Raw genomic sequence first — 25975 nt, 5'->3', positions numbered from 1 at the left:
ATAAATATATTTATATTTATATTAATAAATTTTTTATATTAAAATATTAATATTATATTAGTGTTAATACTTATATATTAGTATTATATTAATAGAATAAATTATTATAACATAATATTATATTGTAGTATATTAATGTTATTTTTATATTAATATAAATATAATATTATTATTTATATAAAATTTGAGAGTAATAGTATTTTATATAGTTTTTAAAAAAAATGGATGCTCAACCAAATATAAATCATTTTGAAATAAGTCACTTTTCCATGATTAATTAAACATACCAAAATTATATTCTCAGGAAGTAATTTCTGAAAAATTATTTTTTAAATAGAAAAATTCTTTCTATGAACCAAACGAGTCCTAAGATTATTGTGATGGCTATTTATATTGGTATTATTAAGAAATACTTGAGAAAAAATATTTATTTATTTATGTTGTCATATCCCTACTATAACAATGCTAATTCCAAGAGAAGTTCGTAGTTTCATCCTAAGTTTGACTCTTGGCTTTCTTCTCCTCTCCCCATCTATTTTTTTAAAATCATGTGCATCAAATGTTAAAAACTAATAATTAATGAACAAAACAAAAATAAAGGAATGACATGTACCCCTATATTAGTTATTTAAATAGGCAGATTATGATTTCCTAAATCATATCCATCTTTACTATGTATGTCCTGCAAGCTTTGCAATTTATCAACCACGGTGCCTATAATGAAGCTTTCATAAATATGCACTATTTTTGAGTATGTTCACATTACTTAAGACTCATGTTATCCATTAAGAGAAAGACAACAATTAGATTCCAAATGTCTCATTGTTGTATTATGAGAAACCTTTTTCTCTCAACAAAAATGCTTCAGAGCGCCAGTTGTATATAAAAAAATATTCATTGGGTTTGTAATTAAGGATTTGGCAACTTTATGGTCCATGAATTTTTTGAATTTGACACTAGATCATACAAATTATACTAATCTCCTCTCGTTTTAAGACAAAAAGAAATTGCCAGAGCACACAAATGAGAGTCTCGTAACAACATTTTCTGCTTAAATCAATATTGCACATTACACTTATTGAGTAGTTGAAAAAAATAAGTGTCATATTTATTTTTGATGGTAACACATCCATCAATTAAAGGCCACGTCACCATCCATTAAATATTCTCTTTGTTATTGAACATTCATGCATTACATTATCCTTTTGAATCAACCAAGTATATTCGGCATGCCAATAATTTATATAATAATAATAATAAATAAAAAAATTTAATTATATATTTTATTTAATCATCTCATAGACTCAGACATATTTAGGATGCATTTGGTTAGTCATTAAAAAAATATATTTTTTTATTTTTTAATTTTTAAAAAATAAAAATTAAAAAGTAATGTTTGATAACACATGAAAGTAAAAAGTAAAAATTAAAAAAAAATAAAATAATTACTTTATATGCAAAGCAAAAATTTTTACTTTTTAAAATTTAATTTTTTATTTTTTTTTGCTTCCCACATCGGGTTCCTCACCGCCTAACCCCCTTCTTCCTCCTTTTTCGAATTCTTCTCTCTCATGAAACTCTTCACTTATCATCTTCAAATATTACTTTTTACTTTATAACAATATAATTATTAAACATATATTTTATTTTTTATTTTTATTCAATAATAAAATTAAAAAATATATTTTTTAAAAATTAAAAATTAAAAATAAAAAAGCGTAACCAAACACATCCTTGGTGTCCAAATACTTTGAATTTTTGCTTTATGTAATGCCGAATTTTGTTTTTACCGTTCGGTCTATCCAACCAACCGACCCAACCCAACCCAACCCAACCAAACAATTCATCAACCAGTCCTGCCGTTGCTCCAGGCGAAGACTATATATTACGACCCTCGACCCAATCCCTGTTCCCTACCGCACCGTCGTCATGGCGAAAGCCGAGAATCCCAGGCAAAACCCCTCTGCCCTCGCGAAGAAGCCACCTCCGCCTTCTCTCCTCGCCGACCAAGACTTGGATCCCAACTCCTGCTCCCTCGAGAAGTTCCGTCTCTTCGAGACCCGCGCCGTACACTCCCTCTTTCTCAACCATCGGTTTCTCCCATTATTCTGAGACGGATTTAGGTTTAATTGCGGTTTTTTTGTTGTAATTTTTGCAGAGATTTTACCTAATTGGGAGCGATCGGGGGAAGCGGTTCTTCCGGGTGCTCAAAATCGACCGCTCCGAGCCCTCCGATCTCAACATCAGCGAGGACCCCGTGGTGTACTCGCCGCAGGAGGTAAAGAACCTCCTCCAGCGGATAAGCGAGGGTAATCGGGCCACAGGCGGTCTCTCTTTCTTCGGGAAGGTCTATGGCATTGCAGGTCCAAATTTTGTTCTTTTGCTCTTCAAATTTGTTTAATTTAGTCTTAGAGATGACATTTTTATTGAATTTGTTGCCTTCTTTTTGTTCTTGTAAGGTTGCATAAAGTTTTTGGAGTCTTACTATCTGATTCTGGTTACAAAGCGTCGGCAGATTGGGTCTATATGTGGACATGCGATTTATAGCATTGATGATAGTCAACTGATCACCATTCCCCATTCATCGATACAGTCTGATGTCGCCCATTCCAAAACAGAGCTTCGGTAGTGTTCTATCTCATATAATTTAGATATTGAGCATCAAAATCAGCACTTTTTGTAAACAATGCATTGGCCTTACTGGGCCGCTACTTCAAATGACGAGTTAAAGACGGATAATTAACTGGAATAGGTGTAGAATTATATCTGATATAGAACATTTAGCATCACAAGTTCCAAAATCTATCTTTGCCCATGTACTGTATCATTCAATTGAAACCAAAGCAAGCTCATTTTACCCTCTAAATGTGCCACCACTTTGATAATTCTTGCACCTTGTCACACACTACCATGTTATTCCCCGCTGTCCGTGTGTTGATAAAGTAGCTCTACTTTAGTCCGTAACTTCATCTGTTCAAGATATTTGCAACTTTTTAGGATGTGGAGCTGAATTCAGATAGCTCAATTCGAAAGAATTTTTACCCAGGAAACATTTAAAAATAATAATCAGATTCCTCTAAACGCAATGTTTGTTGAGTATAATCCTATTTCCCTTCCCAATGTCCTATAAGAATAACAAATTTGTTGTCAAATAAGCACGTTCATATATGTTGAGTCCTGACATCAATGTGTTCGCTTTTTGCCTGAGAATCTATTCTCTTTTGTTGCAGGTACAAGAAGCTTTTGTCTAGTGTTGATCTCACAAAGGATTTCTTCTATAGTTACACGTATCCCATCATGCAAAGCTTACAGAAAAATACCCTTGCATTGGGTGGGGAGAAGATGCCATATGAGAACATGTTTGTGTGGAATGCATTTCTGACACAAGCTATACGATCAAGGTGCAGTAATACCCTCTGGACTATAGCCTTGGTCCATGGGCACTTCAAGCAGGTAAGGTTGGCTTTTAATGGTCTTGAGAGTTGTATTTTTTTTTTTTTTTTTTATCATTCATATTTTCTGTTTTCATACAAAACATGTAGTGTACCTAAAATCTTCTTCATTGAGCTACAAAGTCTGCTTTGCCTTCTTTCTTGTTGATGTGCTTGTGTCGGTAACCTATCTTGAACAGAGCAAGTTCCAGACCATTTCTTATTTTGATTTACTGCTTATACTAGAGTCTGCAAATTTATTAGTAAACTCAAATTGATTACATTTTTTTTATAAAGTGAAGCAGAAAATAGCATCAGCAATTTATTCCTCCACAAGATGAGTTAATATTTAAATAAAATTCTAAAAGACATGCAAAAAGAGAGCATCGACTTTTTTTGTACCATTGCTAATTTGCTACACTACGCTAATTTTTCTCTGATTCCATGCCTGAATCAATCTTGTATATACTTTTCAAATTCCTCAAAATCAAAATTTCTCATGTCCTCACCCATCACTTTGGTCTCTTTCTTGGATCCAATCCCAATCACTTTGTCATTTCCACCTCTGCCCACTTTGATTCACTACTTTTCTTCGCTGATGCCCAACTTTTAAGCATTCACCTGTTTCCTCCTAAGTTCTCCAATGTCCTCTAGTTCCATCCCAAAACTTTCTCCTTGCTTTGCAGCTCTTAACATGAGTCCTCTTTGACATTAGTTGGCTCAAGTACGATATTTATAATGGGGATCTTGGCCTGACCTGTAATGTGATTGTGCACTCCCTTTAGCTAGTTTGACCATTTGATCCTATTTTAGTGGAATTTCAATTTATCCTTTGTTATTATAGAAAAAACTGGAAATTGGGGTATAATTCTTCATAAATCAAATTCTGTATGAAAGTTAAGGTTTGTTAATTGGTAGTTAAAAATTTAGTGAAAATCATTCAAACAATTTCTTGCTCAAAATTATGGTTTTCAGGTCAATTTCTCTTTCACATCATATAATTTATTGGAAAGCTGCAATTTTTTTATGAAAACACTTTCACTCAATCTAAAACCTAAAGCATCAGATATTCTAGGGGCCCACGGACCAAAATTAGTAGGTTAGGTGGGATAGTTAATGGTGATAGTGCAGGTCCATGATGTATCTTTATTGCAAAGACCAACAATACTGTACCTACAACTTATATCATTATCTTGAGAAAAGTGAATCTGATGGATAAATACATCAGATGGTCATGCTCGAGAAGAACCCATCTCAATTGAAATTTAATTTACATGTTCTTCTAACTTAGAAAAGTATATCCTACAATGATCAGAATGCACAATCTGCTTGAGAGGTACTTCCTTGTGCAGTACAGTCAAATAGTTTATTTAGTTTTAGGTTTTTGTTTCTGTAAACTACGATGCTTTAATTTATATGATCTTATTTTTGTTTTATATACTAGTCTTATAGTGTTTACAGAAATTTACTTGGAACAGTGATGTCATTATGTATTTGCTGGTTGCACCTTAACTAAGAATTAACCACGGGGTTTGTCGGGGGTTTTTTCAAATATTATTTGATTGAGACTGGGACCACTATAGACATGTGATATATGTCACACTTACATGAAAACTGAGGACAATTTGTTGGAAAGTCTTAATTCTCTAAGGGATATGTTGCATTGTAGGAGAACACCGAGTAGAGCATGTAAACAGAATGATAGGTTGTACATGATGTGGCTAACATGAAATTTGTATGCATTTTATTTCTTTATAATGTTTGCAGAAATTGGCACTGATTTAGAAATAATTTGAGACTAAAATGTAAGTTGCCAATATAACTTTAACTAGAATGCTAGTTTTCTATTAAACCCACATGTAACTATGTTATTTGATAACATATTGGTATTTGTATTTCACTGATTTCAAGCATGAATACATTTATTTGTACCTCTTCTTTTAAATTAATAAGGCTTTGAGAAAGTAAAGATGTAGCAGACTGCTGGCATTTTATTAAGCCTTGCCATGGTTGTAGTGCTTGAAAAATACATGTCACTATTGTGAATTTATTGATGCCATTATATATAGGTTGTTGACATCTTGAAATTATTCAAGACCAGAGAGGCTGTTTGGTTATATGTGAGTTATGTCAAAGCAAATAATCGTAAGACCCGACTACATGTAAAACATAAATATGTGAAAACAGGGAGAAACATGTTCTCTTAAGACTCATTTTTCATTTTTAAAGAGCTATCAGTTTTAGAAGAAATGGGCTTTATGAAGAGCAACGAAACAGTTGATTTTATAAATTGTTTAGTTTAATTCTGTGTAAATCTAGTAAAGGCGAACAGCCAACCAGTAACTAATGTTGTCTATATCCATTTTAGTAAAAAGTAACAACCATAAAACCCCTGACTGTCATTTCATATGCAAAAGTAATTGTGTTTTGTCATATGGTCTTATCAGAAATACTTATATTAGATATGGCTTTTGTTTATTACAGGTCAAGCTATCAATTTTTGGGCGAGAATTTAGTGTTGCCCTTGTATCTAGACGGTCTCGTCATTTTGCAGGGACACGGTACTTCTCATACAACTTAATTTAGGTGGTAGCAATTACATGATAGATATCTTGCTGATGATCATTAATTAATATCCCAGAACTGTAGAAAATCTAGAAGTACTTTTGTTTTTGATGTCTTATTATCCTTTCTTTGTGGGGTTAAAATTATCAATAAATGTAATCTCAGTTGACTTGAAAATTTGACTTTTGCTAATGCCTCTGGTTATCAAGGGTTTAAATCTGGGTACTGGGCCAGGTCGGTACAGTATGGGGAAGTACCGTGACATGCAGGAAAAATCAATAAAATCAAGAATGAAGAGAAAAAAATAAAAAATAAATAAATTAAAAACTTGGTGTCCCAGGAGGCTAGGCTGTCCCTAGTGTTGAGACACAAGTCACACAATAGTGTCATTCCATCCTGGCCGTGGCTCATACTCCTTTCAATTTTCTGTTGCCCTGCTTTGACATGAATATCTATTATGAAGTTCTTTATCATGAGATTTGAAAGCAGACCTCTGTAGGATGACAGATTACCTTTTTTTTTCAAAGAAAAATCAGTATCTGAACCATATCATTGTTGTGCAATTATTACTTCAAATATGGCATCTGCTTTAGAAAACTTTTCTTCTCTGAACAACTTTGGAAATAAAAACCCTACTAGCCACTTCAATTCACATTCACTCACAAAATAAAGTATTAACAATTCATTGATACTTATTTTTATGTGATGATCATAGACCTCATGAAAGTGGTCATATAGCATTTGTTTTTTGTTGTTCTCCATTTTTACCTTTTTTTTCTTATTACTGGTTTGCAGGTATTTGAAAAGAGGAGTTAACGATCGTGGCAGAGTTGCAAATGATGTAGAAACTGAACAAATAGTCCTTGATGAAGAAGCTGGGTCATGCAGGGGAAAAATGAGTTCAGTTGTGCAGATGCGAGGTTCAATCCCCCTTTTCTGGTCTCAGGAGGCTTCAAGATTTAGTCCTAAACCTGATATTATCTGTAAGTTTTTCTTTAATTTTCTATAAGCTCCTTTATATGGTAGTATTAGTAATTTAGTATTGGCACAGAGAAGACTAGAAAAAACATGATCACATCTGAATAAGGAATGGAGATAGGGAACAAAAGAAAAAGATAATGTATAACATAGGAAGAATGTATAAAAATTTCTGCTGATTGAAATGTTAGCTTGATGATGTCTATTGATTTTTAACTCTGTATTTGGTTATTCATCTTTTGGTGCATCATACCATTCCATTGCTTAGATTTTCAGATATTGCTTTAGCACAAAAAAAAGTTTTTGATGCCCCATTTTTTACTTGGCTTCAGTACAGAGATATGATCCGACATACCAAGCAACCAAGTTGCATTTTGAAGACCTGGCTAAGAGATATGGAAATCCAATTATTGTACTCAATCTAATAAAGGTGCATGCCTCAACTAAACTTTCTGGTGTGTCTGCCTCCCTTATTGGTCAGCATATAACTTAACTGCAATAAACATTTCTCTTTGATGTGCTCTTTCATCTATGTATTCTTCCTTACATGTAAGATGTAAATGTATATTGCGTGTTCTCAACCCATTTTAATATCAATCCTTTCGGTAAATCAATATAGATGTGCTATCTGTTTGGTGATGTCTTCTTTGGTAAATCTATATTAGCTAACAGCATTTTTCATAATTTCTATAAATTTGCTGGTGACTAAACTCTCAGTGTCTTTAAGTTCCTTCTAGAAGGTCATTCAGGTGGAAAATGGAATTTAATAACATAGTGCAAAGAAAAAAAGGTCAAACAGTCAAACTCATATAAATACAATTCATCCTCTTGCTTGTTATAGAAGTATTTTAGTTAAAAGCGCATCATTCAAAACAATTTACATGCCTGTTAAAACAAATCCTGAAATCATTTTGTACAGACACACACACACACACATGTATACACATACATACATACATACATACATGTATACATGCATGCATAAATATTGAAAATGTAACTTTTGAACTGATCAAATATTCACCTGAAATTATGGTTTATGGTTTTCTAGAACCTATTTCAACTTCACAACAAACCACTGATGACCCTCCAGTTGTGCTGTATGATGAGAGTCCAGGAATGCAAAATTCATGTAACATGAGACATTGTAAAACTTGAAAGGATGGGTTGGTGAGGAATATGTAATTAGAGAAGGTGTAGGAGGAAGTGGTGGAGAGTTGATAAAGAAAGTGGTTGAACATGCTGAGAGAATCTGAGGAGGCCCAAATAAGAGCTTCTTGGATTTGTGCCTAAGGTTCCAGAAAAAGGAGAATAAGACCCAAGGTGATGTTGTACAATTTGTGAGGAAGGATCCAAAAAACTTGCAACAACAGGTGCTCAATTGGAAGTAAAGGATAGGGAGGACTTACATAATGAATAGTTGGGACAAAGCTTGATATTTATGATAAGCATGATTGGACCAGTTTTTCTAATTTAACAGCTTAGCATCCCCAACCTTGGACTTCCACTAAGTTAAACTAACCAAACAACACCATACATTGTATCCCCTGGCCCGCCCCCCCCCCCAACCCCCACCATATGCACACAAAAGCAAAAAGAGAAAAAAAAAAAAGAAAAGAAATAGAGAAGAAGGAAAAGGAAAAGTAGGATAAACTCATATACTGTATCCCATTGTGATCATTAGCATGTTCGATGGCATGATCATATACTGCTTCAAGCAAACGTCTAATAGTGGCTGGAACACATGTTAAACTTTAATCATTATGGTGTTTTTTTGGCACTGGTAGCTCTTTTTTCTTTTCTCAAAAGATTTGACTCAAATTCTGGTTAATTGACTAGTCTGCAAAAATCATGCAGACTGTTGAAAAAAGGCCTCGAGAAATGATGCTACGGCGGGAGTTTGCTAATGCAGTTGGATATCTTAACCAGATTCTACCAGAAGAAAGCCAGCTGAAATTTATTCACTGGGACTTTCATAAATTTGCAAAAAGGTTTTTATCTTTATGTGTTTCTTGCATATGATGTACGGACACTTGAATAAGAGCTAATAATCATTTTTTCCTGCCCTATGGTAGCAAGTCTGCCAATGTTTTGGCTGTTCTAGGTGCAGTGGCAAGTGAAGCACTTGATTTGACTGGTTTCTATTATAGTGGGAAACCAATCATCTTTAAAAGAAGAGCAACTCAGCTTAGTCGAACTAGCACAGGAAGGTACTCACTCCTCATGCATAGATACTTGGATGTATGCTTAATTTACATGCCCTAATGTTTATAATTATGTAATATTAAACTAGAGCCTAGGGCTATACCATAACAACTGCATGTTTATCATCATTTGTGTTTGTTTGAAGTTCAGGAAATTTGGTGCTTCTACAGTTTTGACTTAATTTTTGGAGCTGTTTGGAGATGCTACTAACATTGTGTATCTTTAATAGTACTTATGATGATTCTACATTTTTACTGATGAAGTAAACATCATGAAATATTTGATGTGTGATTTTGCGACCATTTAATTCAGAGTCAGATTGATAAGCTCAGAGGTTTATCGTACGAATATTCTCTTTTCATCTTTTTCTTTTAATGTGGCGATAGCAAGTTGCTTTCTACTAAGTACCATGTTTTATGCATATTGTTAAGCAGAATATTGTTTTGACATCCGTATTCTCTGTTCTGGACTAGTAACTGTTTTTGAAATTTGAATCAGATCCTTGATGCTTATGTTTATTGCTATATGGAATTGATTGTTAGGGAGTTCTATCTAAGGAAAGGCTAAGCAAGGTAAAGTACATGATTCATAAAACACTCTTTTCGAGGCTTGTCTTGAAGACCACATTGTAATAATTACACATTAAATGGCATTTGGTTATGTTTGCAGATCTTGGGGGTGTGTAACAGTTATTTTGTGCTAGGCGCAACATTCCCTGGACCCAACAATACATACATACATGCACGCAAGCATGCATGCATGCATTTCTTTCTTACGTAAAGATGTGTTATATTTAGTATGTATTTATTATATTATTGTATAATGGTAGATCTGAATTATGGTAGGGCCATATTCACTGGACCTAGCCCAATATTAGCATACATTCATACAAATATACCAACATGAAATGTACATAGCTAGTTGTATATGGAAATTTCTTCTTCAATAAAGATGTGTCATATTTGGTACACATTTACCATATGAAGTTGTATATATGGTAGAAAGATATTATTAGGGAGAATTTCAGTAATGGACACCGATATGCAAATGAGAGCTCCAAGCTCTACTCTGTATAAGTTAATGTGCAATGATTAAAAAATTATGATCATTGATTTTGTTGCATAAAGTATTCGTATAATATATTGAAGATTTTATCACAAAGAGTTTGTAGAGTATATTGAAGATTTTGTTTTAACTTATTGATGCAATTTCTTTTTTTGTCATGACATGCATGATTGTGCATGTTGCTATCTTGGCAAAGAAGTTTGCCCTACTTCATGTACCAATATGAGGTGAAGAGGGCATACTTTGGGTTTGTAATATGTTTGGGGCTAAAAAACCACTAATAGGATTAAAGTAGTGAAACTCAGTGGCTAGATTTATTATATCTCTTACTGCAGGTTGTCGTCTCTCTTTATGATGTCTCTACATATGCTGTGAGACATACTTAATAAATGCTAAAGTTTTGGTAAAAGTTTTAAATGTTTAAAAATTAATTAGGGCAACCAAATAGGAGGCATATATCTAAGAAGATGATTAACACATTAAAAATAACTAAAAAAAATAAAAATCATGTATTTTGGTGGTATCCTACCATTTCGAGTCTTGGCCCATGCCAATCCATGTTGATTGGCTCATAGCCTCATACCATGCAGGGCTGGTATTGGCATATGGCATTGATCAGCATAACATCTATTGTTTTTCTAATACTTCTAATTAAAAAATGGCTACCAAGTCCTTTTTGTTGTTTCAGCATGGCACAACAACATGGATGATACACACCATGCCACTGAGACAAATCATTTCATCCTACCTTATGAACATGATATTAATGTGTGATCATAGTGTCATTAATATTGGCAATTCACACCTTGATTATGATTGACTCCTCATCGAGCAAGCTGGGTCAAGCTTAGCCCCAAGTATGACTAAAATTAGCCAAGTCTAAGCCTGGCCCGATCTAGCCTTATAGCTTACTTTGCCAACCTCAGCTCGGTAGCTTCGGGCTTTGAGCCGGGCCTCAAGCTTTCTAGACCAAGTGGGCTGCTTGCTGCTCAGTGGGAAATGGCCTTGGATATATAAGCCCAAAGAAAGACAATTTGTGAGATTGATCATGCCCAAAGTGGGATGTAAGCCATTAAGCCTAGTTAGTGAGACTGAGCATGCCCCACTTCTTAATCCCCAAACCAAAAAAAACAAATCTTTATTGCTCATTGGAGAAAAGTGGTAGAGGTAAATTAGGATCAGAATCCCTAGCTCGATTTCTCCCGAAATAAGAGAAGAAAAAGCACGGTATAATCATAGTTGATCTCATAAGGAAAGGATCATCACCTCCCTAAGAGAACCCCATCCATCCCATCAAAACAAACACATCATCTGATTTAACCCAAAAAATTAAGAAAATCAGCAGAGATTCAAAAAAAGGCTGAAAAATATCTCGAAATCCGCGATTAGGTTGGGCTAGGAGCGCACCAAAACTTGGGGAGGCATGGCGGATAAAGGGGCGAAGGTCATCGCCCGTCAGTGGAGTGGGTGGGGTTGGAGCTGTTGATGAGCTCTAGATCTCAAGCTCTTCCGACACAATAATGTGGAAGCTCTAAAGGGGGATGGAGGGGGCATGCGTCACTGGGATTGCTCGGCTAGGTGGTCAAGCTTCAAAGGGGGACTACCCAGGGGTTGCGATTCTTCTCTGAGAGGCTGTTGTGGTTGCTGGAGGCCGGGTTCTCAAAGACCATCTGAAGGAGAGATTTGGAGGCAGCAACGGAGGCAATGGCAGAAAGGAAGAGGAGGATGGGGGGGGAGAGTTGAAGGGGAAGGAAACCTAACTATCGTTCTTTGTTGAAAGGAAAACAGAATAATCAATATTTATCAAACATATATATAATATGATATGTGTGTATGAATATCGGGCTTAGACCCAAGCCCAACTTGGCTCTTTGGGCATAAAAAGCAGGCCTAGGCTTGTCCGAAATGATCCAGACTTGGGCAGACTGCTTGGTATTTGAGTAGGTCTAATTATGACCTGTACATCTTGATACATAGCAAGATTGGAATTAAATAGATTTTGATATTTATATCAAAGAAAACTATTGTATCATGTCATGTAAGCTGTCTGTTTTTTGACCCACTTCATGTGTAAGTTATAGGCTTTTAAAACATACGATTCTTGGTTTGGAGGCATTCTAGTGTAGATAACCATCTAAAATGTAGATTTCAAGATTAAATGACCAATCATTTATTTTTGAGCATTAGAATATTGAAAAAATTATAGGGACACTCTTTCAATTTTAGCCTAGTTTTACTTATACCCCATCGACTTTAAAAGTATCAAACTAATCTTTCAAGTTTTCAAAATGTTTCAAAGTGATCTTGTCATTTATCTCTATTTATAGCACGATGTCACACGACCATCACATGGTAGCATAAAATTATATTATGACCAAGCTATCCTTCATATCAAAAGAGGATCCCATTGCATGGTGGTGTCAGGACCATCCTTCCTCTGTGCAAATCCACCATAGGATCATCCTTGCACACATCTCAAAGTGCTCCAAAGTCCTTGTTTTCCATCCATCTGCATAGATCTCAAGGTAAGTAGTGCATGACTAGGATCATCCATCCACCTACATAATCTCAAAGCGGCTAGTAAATGATCTAGATTATTCATCCGCTTATGCAAACGTCAAAGCAACTACATGGATGATCTAGATTATTTATCCACCTACACAACTCTCAAAGCAACCACTTTGCAAGAATCAGAGCAAAGATGAGTGATCGAACCCCATTGCCATGGAAGATGAGATATCAAAAATTTTGATGCCGGACGTCAACGAGCTAGAGCCGAAAACTAGGACCAATCGAAACCCAAGGAGACAAGATCCCAAAAATTCTGACGAGAACCTGAAACCCAGTTTCTTAGACCAATTGGAAGCACCAGATTGATTGGAATTGGGGCTGGGGGCGGGGGGATGATCATTGTCGGAGTAGTGGTGGCCAGCGAAGAGGGCGAGGGGGCTGTGGTCGGTGAAATTGTAGAAGAGACAGCAATTATCACAGTAGAGGCTGGCAGATGTAGCGAGCGACTGGGCCTAGGCTAGCTAGAGTAGGAGATGGTGATGCAAATTACCATGGCTGCAATCTTGGAGAATGGAGCGAGATTGGATGCACGGGTGTTAGAGGAGAGCATGAAGGATCAAGGAGGGGCTTGAGATCATGGAGAAGACACCCTTTCTATGGAAGAGATTGCTGGATCAAGATCGAAAAAAGAGGAAGTCTGGAGCACCTAGAGATCTATGTGATGGATGATCCAATTATTCATTTGCTTGCACAGTTCTTAAAGCAGTCGCATGAATGATTTGAACATTTGGTCACTTGGACGGATCTCAAGCTGGCGATGTGGATGATTTGGTTTATCTATCCATTTGCACAAATCTTAAAGTCGGAATAGGGTAAAAGAGGTTGAGGGCATTTTTGTCAATTGAAATGGCAGACTAATGCCATCTACTGGTCGAGGAACAGCAGGGCCAATTTGAAACATTGCGAAAATTTGAAGGGCTATTTTGACACTTTTTAAAATAGAGGGGGTGTAAGTGAAACTAGCCTAAAGTTAAGGGGGTGTTCCTATAATTTTTCTTAGATTTGTTTTCTAAAGTTTAGCATGTAGCCCAACTCATATATTTGAGCATATCCATGCACTTGCCATGCTTGTGCTATGATGTAATCTAATGTGTACATACTACATATACATATTTAGTGGGTATCTGTGTTACCACATGATATTTATGTATGATAGATATCTTATATCCCAAATTCTGCTTTATCTAGTTTGAACAAGCTTGATGGTTATGGTTATAGAATTCATATTTTCTAGGCTATCCATTTCAATGGAGATGGATAGATTGAAATGGATAGCCTGCAAATAAAGCTTGTCCTATGATGTAGTTAATCACGACAATCTTGAAATTGCCATCAATAGGAAAGGGGTTAGAATCTAGAAAAGATTTATGGTTATGGCAAGAGAAGAAAAGGGAGTCTCAGGAGTGTGATAAATGCTTTTTAGTACCTTTGCATCCATAACTATGGGAAAATATGATGTGACCAAATAAAATATGGATTTCATTTGTCAATTAGATGGGAATAAAGCACTAATTTTTATCAGAGAAATGGAGAGGACGATTCCGAGGAGGAAAGAAAGCAAAAGGGAGAGGGCTAAATAAAAGAAAAAGAATTGTGAATATAGGAAAGAAAAGAAGAAACGGAGAGACTAGAGGAGGGGAAAAGAGAGCTCTCATAACTTTAGAACTCACTACCTTGACCTATGATATTTTTGACACTAACCTCCTCCACATGGCCTCAAATAATTTGGAAAAGGCTTGATGATCATGATTATGATTATGATCTACTCCAAATGGTTTCCTAAAGGGGCTTAAACTCTATTTAATCCTAAATTGTTCCTAACTGGCAAAATTAAAATCCTAGATTTAGGAGTCCAGCAAGAACTATGAGTCTTCACGAGCCTTCCTATTTTTATGCTTCCAATTTATCCAAATTATGTTAAAAATGACTTTGAAGATTAAATGCTAAGTTTCCTTATTAGCCTGCATTAATATCCTTGAATGAAAGAAAATATTTTGTCAACATTTTTTTAGGTCCTTAAATTATAAGCATATCATGTACATGTTGGTGCAACCATGTTATTGGTGACCTTAGGCTCCTCGTGATTGGGAAATATATGAGATCAAATTCATATCAATAACCATTGCATCATGATTAACTTCTTTTCAGACCATAATAATGTGCTTTTATAATATATTGATGTTTGTTTTCACAACAAATATTTAGAGAAGTTGTTGATAGGGTGAGAAGCAATAATACCTGGAAATTGATACCAGAGTAAAATGGGGTATCCTGTGACGTTATTGGATGCTGTCAGTTATCTTTTGTTCTGTACCTTTGAGTTAATAATTAATAGGAGAGCACAAAGCATGGGTTGAATTCATAAAGAAGAGAGGAAGAAGAGATCCCTGTTTTAAGAGAAGAGAGAATAGAGGATAAGGGACTTTACAATTGAATATCTGATTCAACATAGAATCACAATTCTCTAAATTACAGAATTTGGGGCTGCATGCAGATATAATAATCCCCCAAAAAAAAATGGGAGTATTAAAGAGGTTAGATCTCTGCATTCTTGATACAGAAACTAATCGTAATCAACTTTAAATACGTGGACCTTACAATTGAATATCTGATTCAACATAGAATCGCAATTCTCTAAATTACAGAATTTGGGGCTGTATGCAGATATAATAATCCCCAAAAAAAAATTTGTGAGTATTAAAGAGGTTAGATCTCTGCATTCTTGATACAGAAACTAGTCGTAATCAACTTTAAAAACGTCACTGATTTAAGGAATAATATGTGAAGTGTACAGGTCTTTATTGCCCTTTGTAATATTTAGCTGTCAAGACTCAAGAAACATGCAAAATCATAGTAAATAAATAAAAAAAAGAAAAATCTTTGTCTAGATTTTTTCAGCTCATGTTTCTTACTAGCTCAGCTTAACCTAATCTACTCATTAGGTCCCAAACCGCCAAAGCTAACACCTGAGTTCTATCCTTTCTTTTCTTCAACTTTCATCTAACTTCAGCTGGTCAGTGGATGCCGTTGCTACTCAGCCTGCAATAAGTAACTGAGTTTATGCCCTTGACTTTGTTCAGGCCCAGGCTTAGATCTCATTGATGCCACAGGCACCTGCCTTGGCACCTTGGCACCTATGCAAGGCCCAAATAAATCCTGAACTCATCTAGGTATAGTTTTCGCTTCCTATCTCAGCATCAGGGAAGATTTGGGGGCTGCAGCTGCCAAGTCCAATCTAGGCAGCTGCAGAGACCTGATCAACAGTCAGTGGAAGGTTCACTGACCACAATGGTGGTGGCCAGTGACAGTGCCACGCAGGTATTTCTTTATTTCTCATTGTTCGTCAACTTATTCATCTGCAAGCCCTGCTGGATGCTTCTTTAGGTATTTCCTTCTTTTGCAGGTCCCCTCCCTTGCTGGCCTGTGCTTTCTGGGTTTACCGGCTGGTGGCTTCTGCCCTGAAGGCTGCAGACTGCCTTCTTGTTGTTGTGCTGGCTACAGGCAGCAGATTGCCTCCTTCTCATGATCTGCAACCTGCTGCTGCCTGCAACTCTTTCCACCCTAGGCAGTCGGTTACCTAGGCCATAGGGAAGGTACATGGGCTGTCCTTGCTTGGGCACTTCCACAACCTTGACAGGTTTCAAGATCAGCTTGTGCTTAGCTTGAAAACTACCAATGTGGTTCTGAATCCAAATATGACCTTACCTGGTCATTTTGGGTGCCACCAGTGGTGGGTTGAATTAAGTCCTGGTATATTAACAACCATAGTCAAAAGAGACAAGAGGTTTATTAGTTAGTTGAGATTTTACTCAGATCTAAATGATGGTTTAGATCAGAAGAGGTTCAAGTCTAAGGCTACGGTTACTTAAATTTATGAATAGTTCTCAAATTTTTAACATAGATGATACAAATTCCTGCTTGAATTATGGATCATAATTAACTTGAATATCAATCTACTGAAAAGGAAGGAATAACAGTGAAAGGAAGTCAACAAGGAAAAAAGAACTGACAAAGAAAGGAAGAAATGCTTTTCTATTATTCTATCATAAGAACTTTGAGAATTCTTCTTCTTCTTTCCTTCTTTTCATGTGACTACTTCTGTTTTCAGATGCATGAATTGCACCAAATATCCACGTATTATCTAATCTAGAAGAGAGAAGTGTACTTGTTTCCTTTTTCTTATGATATTTTATGTGATTGTGCTCTGTGAGTTTAAAGTATTTCAGTTTTGTTTATTAAGCACAATAAAAGTAGCTAGGAGGGATCAGTCACATCAGAAAAATTTCCTTAAATGACTATTGTGTGGTACTTTGTGCTTAGCATAAAATGCTTGCTGAAATGGCTGCCACTTCATGATGTTGCTTACTCTACATGAATTTATAAATTTATAGATGCTTTCAGCTGTTTAGTTTGTTTGAACCTGGTTCTCTTTTCTTTTCAGATGGTATAACAGTTGATGGCATTTCGTGGATGATTTATGTTGTTCATGGTGCTTTAGCATTGAAAATTTCAGCAATAACATGTAATCTATAGTGTGTTTATCAATGTTCTTTACAGGGATAGTTCCCTTAGTGATGTCAGAGCTAATTCAGGAGATCTTTCAAGGATGCCTAGTACTTTTGAAACTACAAACCCTACGGCTAATCAGGATAGAAAGAAAGAGTTAAATCATCATTCAATAGGTGATGGAGCTCGTTTCCAAAGTGGAGTTCTGCGCACGAACTGCATTGATTGCTTGGACCGTACAAATGTTGCCCAGTATGCTTATGGCCTAGCAGCCTTAGGTCGCCAACTCCAGGCAATGGGACTTACAGACATTCCTAAAGTGGATCCAGATAGCAGCATTGCTGCAGCCCTTATGGATATGTACCAGAGTATGGGTGATGCACTTGCTCAGCAATATGGTGGCTCTGCAGCACATAATACTGTGCGGTTTTGCTTAAAATTGATCCTATTTATTGATTGTCAAACTTACATTTTCTTGTCATTTACTTCTTTTCTGATGCAATAAGTTGAATTCTTTCTCTCACACACATGTTTTTTGTTGACATGAAAGTATGCTTGTTCTAGGTTTTCCCTGAGAGGCAAGGCAAGTGGAAGGCTACTACACAGTCTCGCGAGTTTCTGAAATCCATCAAGAGATACTACAGCAATACCTACACAGATGGTGAAAAGCAAGACGCGATAAACCTGTACATCTCCCTTATAATACAACATGGCATTTTAATACTTCACACATAGTTTTGCCCTTGATCGGTTCCCTGCCATCTTCTAATGAGACATACCTCTATTGATGGAGACTGGCATTTGGGTTTCATAATAAATTTTAACCATCTTCTGTTTTTACTGTTTAATAATAAATTTTAACCGTCTTCTGTTTTTATTTCTTTGTTTTGGTGATTGTACCAGATTTTTAGGTTACTTTCAACCACATGAGGGAAAACCAGCTCTTTGGGAGTTGGACTCAGATTATCATCTTCATGTTTCAGGGATTGGTGATGAACCAGTTCTTGATACAGATAAAAGGTAACCAGAAAAAAATACAATTATTTGTAAAAGTTGCATAATATCTTTTCTTGATATGTACTGATTAGATATCTGTATGCTTCTAAGAACTAAAATTACTGCCTAATAATATTTTCTTGTTGCTTCTTCTAAGTCTTGTATCTTGTCGATCCTTTCAGTTCATCACTTGATACAAACCCCATGGAAGGACCTGGAACTACTCTTGCACCAATTGCAGCATGCAAACAAGACTTCTCTCGGATGAAACTGACTTCATTTGATAAATTGATAGAGAGAACTTGTAGTTTAATAAAGAATGTGAGGCTTTGCAGTGAATCTGATCTGAAAGCAAGCGGCAATGCAGCAAATCCTGGAATGGCACCAGATGCAGCGTAAATTTTCTCGAACTTCACAATTAATTGAATCACATTTTTCTCATGTCCTTTGGTTATGAGTTTTGTTTTTTTTTTAATTAATAAGACCAATTGTACTTGGTAATTACTATCATTGTTTAAATTTTTCATCTTCATATCTATATGGTTCCATCTCTTCATTGTGGCCATTCTAGCTAAGAATCAAGATTTTCCCAATGCAATCTTTCACTCATAAAATTGAAAAAGACAATACTGATTCTTCTAATTTTAGAAATTAAACTCATTTATGGGCACTCATGTTGTTGTTATGGTTGTCTTGTAAATTTCACAATCGCTTCTCCTTGCTAATATTTCTCCTTGCAACACATCCACTCCAAGACTAACATGAATCGGAGGTAAGGAGGTGGAACTCTAAATACACTGCTATGAACAAAGAAAAATCAGAGACATTCCACTAGATGAAAAATGTGGGTACTTGCCAACATGTTATGCATGCAAACTTCTTACCCAAAACACTCAGCTAGAATAAATTCTGAAGTGATGGAGATATACCTTAGTTCTTCATGTGAGGGAAATATGTGGATGCTTTCAGTGACGAAGACCTTTTAACTCTACGACCAATCTGAATCCTTTCGAATCATATATTAGTCAGACTAGAATGAGATGGTGAAATCATAAACTGTAACTAGCGAAAAAATAATTAGAGCAGATCTAGTTTGGTTCTTGTGTGATGGACTGACAACATGCTTGGGGCTGTCTCAATTTTGTGGGGACACATACCTTGTGAGACAATGAATGTTTGGACAACATGGAATTGCAAACGAATATGAAGGCTTACTTGGAATGTACCTGAGGTAGCACATGCCCTACAAAGTTGCATGAGTTATGTATGTTGTTTGGCTTGCTCCTTAATATAGATCTTAGGAGGATGTAGTGGAGCTACAGCTGATCAGGTTAGGATGACAATAATTACATATATTTGCAGGTTGCATGCTTTCCTTCTTAACTTCTTCTTGTAGGCTGCTCTAAAGTGGTTATGCATTTATAAAATGTAAATTTGAAGGTCACATGGGGAGGAAGCTCAAAGACCCAAAAAAAGAAGTATAATAGGGAGAGCCTCAGACTGATGTATTTTAGGACTTGGACTACATAATTATGAAGATGAGGGGCAACAAACTTTGGTAATGGTGGACATGAAGTGAGGTGTGGGTCTTAATGGAGAAGATATCCCCTTCTTGAGTGGTTTCAACTTTGTGCATAGACGCATCATTAACTGATATACTACTGATAATCATGGAATGTCATGGAAGCATTCTAATCTGTTTTATACAGGAGGATAGGAAGATTCTATTGCCTATTCCTTATGCTAATCATCAAAAATTGGAACAAAAAACTCTTGGATGGATTCACTATCCCTGTTAAGCATATTAGTTGTTTGTAGGTCATGCGCAAGTAAATGTAAATACAAGACTTTCTCTCTGTGAAGCAATCAAGAAGCTGGCATTCTGAGGACTCTGGATGGACTCCTTTGAAATCATTTGATAGAAGTAAACATGTCATTTTAGCTGGGTCATTTGAAAATTACAGAGGATATAAAAGAAATGGAACCGTATGCTTTTAGGAGTCACATATGAAAAATTTGGACCAAAAGTTCATGTTCTCACTAGATGTGAGATGATTGGACCTAATTGCTTGCAAGTAAACTTTTCTGGAACAAAGATAAGGTACCCAAGCTAGTACGTTAGTGGGGTAGTCATGATGGTGATCCAGAGTAAGTGGAAGGCAAGGGGGAACATATAGACACAACCGCTAGGGATGAATAACTGGGCAATTATCAGTTTGTAAATAGCAGGAAAAAGGGAAAAATGGGAAATAAGCATTGAGTCACTGATTAATATCGGAACGGTGTAAGATGTATAACACCATTGAAAGAAGCCATACAATTGTCAACTTAGATTCAAAGTTAAAAGGAATAAATTTGGATAAGGAGGATCAAGGGGTCCAAGAAAATGATCTTCTAATGAAGTCGTAGGGGAGTATGGGACTTGAATTTATGTGTTCAGAAGTGAAAAACAGATGTTCATCGGTAAAATAAGGATCCAACTTATAGAAGTAAAATTTGTGTGTTGTGAGGAAGGAGGCCATAAAACCCATGATTGGATGTAGTTAAAGGTTTTAAAGGGTGATAGACCTTCCAGATGAGGTGACGAGCCCCATAATTTTCAGAGTAATGAGACAGAAAATATGCACCAGTCCCACTCTTACTAGTTGGCAGGTAGGCCAACACAAGTTGCCAAATTCTAGTTATGTAATATGTATGTTCAAAAGCCAAATTGGAATCCTCTGATTTAACGCAGTGAAAAACTGCAAGACAAGCTACTGTGGTGGTGGATCAGTACCAATGTTTGGATTTTGGAAATATTTTGTTAGCAACCATCAAGGCTGCTGTGTTAACTTCGCAACTGTGAAATCCAACAATAAAGATGCTCTGTGGAAGCTGGTAATATTATGTGAATTTCACGGGAAATTGTTTGGAGCTTCTGCGCAACCTGATACTCATAATAAAACCATTATCTGTGCATCACATCCTTGCTTTTGGATACACTTTTGGTGCAGATTAATATTTTCAAGTGTGGAAGGGCTTAATTTTGTTAAATCATTTGCTGAAATCTCTGTATCTGCATGCTGTAAAGTATATGATATAGGGATGCTATTTGATGAGAATTAAAAGTCTCTAGTGGCCATGGAGAACCTTGTATAGTCATTGTCAAGACAGGTTATGGAAAATTTTATATCTAGCATACTCGGCTATGCATTCTTGGCATTCAACCATGTACTCTTTATCTTTCTTTATTGCAAGATTTCAAGTGGTGGCTCTGCCAGTCCATTTTGGCTGGTACAATACCATTGCTGGGCCAGTACCAGCACCCAGCATTGATCATCACAACACCTATTATTTCTTTTAATTTTCTGAATCAAAAAAGTTGTTAAGTCCTTGATCTTTTATTTGGCATGGAACAGCAAGCATGCCAGCATAGCACTTGAAATCCTTTCTATATTGCATACTTTGTATTTATTCTCCTAAGGCCCTTAATCTGTTTTAGCATTTGTAGCTGATGCATGAATGTAAACTTTTTTTTTGGCATGTCTAGAGCCTAGTCATTAAAACAAATCTGTTACTACATTTGGTGCTGCATAGACTACTTTCAACAGTTGTTCCTTATATCTAAGTCAGTTTAGCTTTTGTCGATTCTAAGTCTTTGTGCAATCTGCTGCAGTGAAATACAGCTTAAAAGCCCAAATTGGTTGTTTGGTCAAAGAAAGTATGAAGAAAGCGTACCTGCCAAAAAAGTTACTGTAAGAGAAAATGCAAATGGGGCACCCCAGGATGAGTTATGTTCTTCTGGTTATGGTGAATTAAATTGGCTTTCTTATGCTGGTGACGTGTGCGAGGAGGATATCTTCAAAAGGTAATTGTTTCCTTCATATGAAAGGAAAAAATCTACAGTGATTTGATTTGTTTTGATTTGTATATTGTGTTCATTTAGATATTGTTTGTTTATATGTGATCGGTGAGACTAAAGCAGAGCTTGCTGTTATGTCTGGACTAAATAACAATCATTTATTTAAATTAGGATCCATATATGAAGCATGCAGATTTTGTTTGACAGTTTGATGTCTTTGGGGATCAAATGACACAGGTTGTCCTGCAAAAATTAGAGTTAGAGGATTGTTTTTTTGGATGAGTGATGCTTTATTTAACAATCAAATTAATAGCTAAAGAGTGGGGCTTTGGTCTTGCAGGATCTTAGCAATTTGATCCATTTGTTTTTGTTTTTTTTTTTAAAAAAACCAGTTATATTCTCAATAATTTGGGGTCTTTGGAGGGGCAAAGTGGAGAGAGGTCTATTTTTTTCTGCAAAGTGGCTGCCCTAGGACTCGAACCATGCCATTACTTTTGTCAGCCAAAGCCCTCACCACTGCACCAAGCAATGGCCCCTAACCTGATTCATTTTCACTTTTATAAATCATGCTGCAAGGACCCACTTGAATGCACTTCTGAATGGGCAAGATCTCTCTTTCACTTTGCATGGGGACACAATATTAGTTACTTTTATTATGCTGCAAAGCACCTCTTAGTAAGCAGGAAATTGGAAAGAGCCATCAAGAAATTTCATACCACACAAACTTCATCTGGAGGCTCTACAAGCTGACAAGGATGCCCTGCTTCCCATGCTTCTTAAATTCAGTGACATGTTTCTTTTCAGTCTCTTCCCATAGCAATGGGAAAAAGTTTTTTCTCTTCGTAGGGAGATCACTTTATTATTGAAGTAGAAGCTTCATCTTAGAATCGAAACATGAAATTGTATCAATATTTGCATGATAACTGCGATTAAGTTCGCACTTATATATGGGTTACAGTGTTTGACATGCATCTAGGGCCCAATTTTCTGCCTTGTCATTGACACCTTTTGGTTAGAAACATGCATGTCCCTAACACTGTTAATTTTAATGTTGAGCAATAATGCTCATCTGAATTCTTCAGTGTCACAGTTGAACAAGTGTATATGGACGCCCATACTGATCCATCTCCCATAACCCCATGTCCTAAACCCCAAATTAATGATCTAGTATGAAAACTATATTATTATCCCATGGTGATGTTTTGATATTGTTCGATTATGAAATGCTGAGACTGTTTGTCTCATGCTGTGAGGATCTTTTTGTTGTTAAGTTTTTTTGGAAACCTAGAAGAAGAAAATCAATGATCTAGTATGAAAACTATATTAACATCTTATGGTGATCATGGTGCTGCTGATTTTGATATTGTTCGATGATGGAATGCTGGAACTGTTTGTCTCATGCTGTGAGAATCTTATTGGTTGTTAAGTAATGTTTCAAAAGGACGAAAAAGTCCCATGGGCAGAAACTTCAAGGTCCAAATTCTTTCTAACTTGGAAAACTTGTTCCTTTTTTTAGGTTTTGTCGCCCAAACAGCTGGAAAATCTCAATTTAACCAAAAAAAAAATCTGAATTTTTTATAGCAACCAAAAAGGCCTTAAAAAATAAGCTATGAACATGATGTTTGGTTTCAGTTTCCTTATTGTAACTTAACAATTTGGTTGGGCATATTAATGAAACTTATTATTTAGTTCCTATGCTGACAGTAAATTGCATGCATACAGGTCAACCAATATATGCCTATGCGTGTGTCACACTGCTTTGATTTAGGAATCATCAAGCACCACAACGACATCCATATTAATCATAGCAAACCATAATTCCTTTGTAGCTGATGCACACTATCCCATATGCTTGGCTGGTGTCAGTTACATAGGATGGAACTATGGGAGTCAGAGTTGAATATTCCGGATTGATATAAGTTGTAAATCATATATTGAAGCATTAAAGTCTATTCCTTTTTCTTGGAGTTATAGTTAGGAAAGTTTTGGTAAATATAAAGTTCATGTGTCAAGAAAAGAGGGCACCTTAGTTAATTTCAAAGACAGCTTGTTCAAAGTTGGTTGTGGAGAATCTAAACTCAGCCACTTTCTGAATATTCCGCCTGTAGGCAATGAATAAGCGATCTCTTTTGTTGTATTTTGACAGTTAGATATGTGCTCCTCTTCATCAAAAAAAATAAAAAATAAAAAGAGAACAGAAAGGAAAGATATCCTGTCCTTTTGAAGAATTGTATTGCAGTACTGGATAAAACATAGCTGACCTTAAGTAAGTACTAGAAATGAAAAGGGAATGTTGTTTACAGACATATGATCTGTATATTGAGTTCTAGGTGTTGAAGAAAAGTAAGAAATCTCATCCCGATATGCTCAAAACTGCCAAAATGAAAATATATAGGCAAAGTTTTTCTACGCAAAGGTTTATTATTCCTTCCACATTTGTTTCCCATGGAAAGGATTATGTACTGCTCAAGTTTTTTTTGTGCATGCAGTATAGAAATCTGAGAATAATGCTTTAATGTGCAGGTATCTAGCATTGACATCTGTTGACGAAACCAACAGTTGGTATGGCGGGACATTGATTTATGATCAAGATGAAAACTGCGAGGTTTACAAGCATTATGCTGAACTTTGTCAGGTACTGAATCAAAAGTTTTATTTTGTAAAGTTGCTTTTTTTTTTTCCTGCAGGATATGAATGTCTGTCCGATTAGTTGGTCTGGTATCTTTTGAAACTTGGTCATTTAGGACTTGCCTGCTCTCTGAGGAGTAACATTTTAGAACTAACAAATTGTTGTTCAGACTTGACTACCGGCAAAGCATACAGTGTAAGCCTTGCAATATATGTCTACTGATAATAAACCAGTCTCCCCCTTGTTCCAAGTAACAAAGCATAAGTTTTTGTGCACAAGAGCTGAATATGCGAAAGCATGCATTCTTATTTTTAATTCTCATTCTGTAACTTTTATGCTTTGATCTCTCTTTCCCATCTATGTTAGTACCGCACAGATATTTGTATTTGCAGATATTCTTGTCCCCACAATCATGCCATGCACTAATCCTCTCACAGATTTCTGCTACATAACTTGCCTCAATTAGATTATCCCATTTTGTGTCTTCTCTAAATATTCTATCAACTTTTAGAAATATTAATTGATGAAATAACAGAAGCGGTGTTCTCAAGATCTCCAAGTAGCAGGTGCCAGTAGGAAATTTCTTTTTATTTCAACTGATAGTATGATTATATCTCTTATTTTGTTAGCTATTTTCTTGTTCAGTTCCCTTTTGTCTTTCTTTCCAAATTTGACTATGTCAATTAGCGTCCAAGAGATTCAATTTGAATTTATTGTGCTGGATTTTTATCAAAGATTCTTCCAGAGAATGCGACTTAAGACTGCCTGAAACCTGCAGGGCCCGGTCATGGATCCCTTTGAGCATGACCCTGAGAAAGAGAAGCACTATGCTGATGCTTTGCGGATGGGGCTGGACAGTGCAGACGATGCGCTAATAGAAGCCGAGATGGAAGCTGCTCTGAAGGAGTATGACCAGATAGGAGCTGACCTTGGTATTGCCTCCTCATGCAAAGCCCTTGCCGAGGATCCAAACCGGTTGACTAGATGGATCATTGGGGAAGAGAAGGTGCTGGGGTGGAAGAAGTGAGCGTTACTTACGTAGACAATTCTTATATTGAGAATCATTTGCTCATTGTAATGAATAAAATGAGTTGTTCATGGCATTCTGCCCTTTATTGATTAGGTGATCGTGTCTTAAGTGAAGATTCCCAGCTTTCATTACAAATTGGCTACTCTTGCTTCCCCCAA

At 36.0% G+C, this 25975-nt stretch overlaps 1 protein-coding gene and 1 non-coding gene across 3 annotated transcripts; one reads left to right on the top strand and one right to left on the bottom strand.

Moving 5' to 3' along the window:
- The first annotated feature begins 1883 nt into the window (after positions 1-1883).
- Positions 1884-25975, top strand: LOC105045160 (phosphatidylinositol-3-phosphatase SAC1). Of its 2 annotated transcripts, XM_010923331.3 has the most exons (17): positions 1884-2067; positions 2159-2363; positions 2460-2625; positions 3231-3453; positions 5916-5992; positions 6792-6979; positions 7307-7404; positions 8832-8965; positions 9050-9184; positions 17349-17742; positions 17886-18007; positions 18225-18341; positions 18500-18712; positions 21973-22164; positions 24682-24793; positions 25566-25810; positions 25911-25975. In XM_010923331.3, the coding sequence occupies exons 1-17, from the start codon at positions 1930-1932 to the stop codon at positions 25912-25914; spliced, it is 2763 nt and encodes a 920-aa protein (XP_010921633.1). In that variant the 5' UTR covers positions 1884-1929; the 3' UTR covers positions 25915-25975. The 2 variants fall into 2 exon arrangements, with proteins under 2 accessions (XP_010921633.1, XP_010921635.1); XM_010923333.3 differs by having other exon boundaries at positions 17373-17742; positions 25566-25952.
- On the bottom strand, positions 11418-11516 carry LOC114914278 (small nucleolar RNA Z103). The gene has a single exon (XR_003801063.1). It is a non-coding gene; the product is annotated as a small nucleolar RNA Z103 (small nucleolar RNA).

This window comes from Elaeis guineensis, chromosome 8 (assembly GCF_000442705.2).
Source record: "Elaeis guineensis isolate ETL-2024a chromosome 8, EG11, whole genome shotgun sequence".
Classification (NCBI taxonomy): domain Eukaryota; kingdom Viridiplantae; phylum Streptophyta; class Magnoliopsida; order Arecales; family Arecaceae; genus Elaeis; species Elaeis guineensis.
The sequence above is the reverse complement of the archived record's forward strand: the minus strand, read 5'-3'. Positions and strand labels throughout refer to the sequence as shown.

What these genes read in the sequence shown, in the direction of transcription:
- LOC105045160 (XM_010923331.3), top strand. Translation starts at nt 1,930, where the DNA reads ATGGCGAAAGCCGAGAATCCCAGGCAAAACCCCTCTGCCCTCGCGAAG. An exon ending in TCCATGGGCACTTCAAGCAG is followed by an intron (nt 3,454 to 5,915) that starts GTAAGGTTGGCT and finishes TGTTTATTACAG; the next exon opens with GTCAAGCTATCAATTTTTGG. An exon ending in ATTATGCTGAACTTTGTCAG is followed by an intron (nt 24,794 to 25,565) that starts GTACTGAATCAA and finishes TGAAACCTGCAG; the next exon opens with GGCCCGGTCATGGATCCCTT.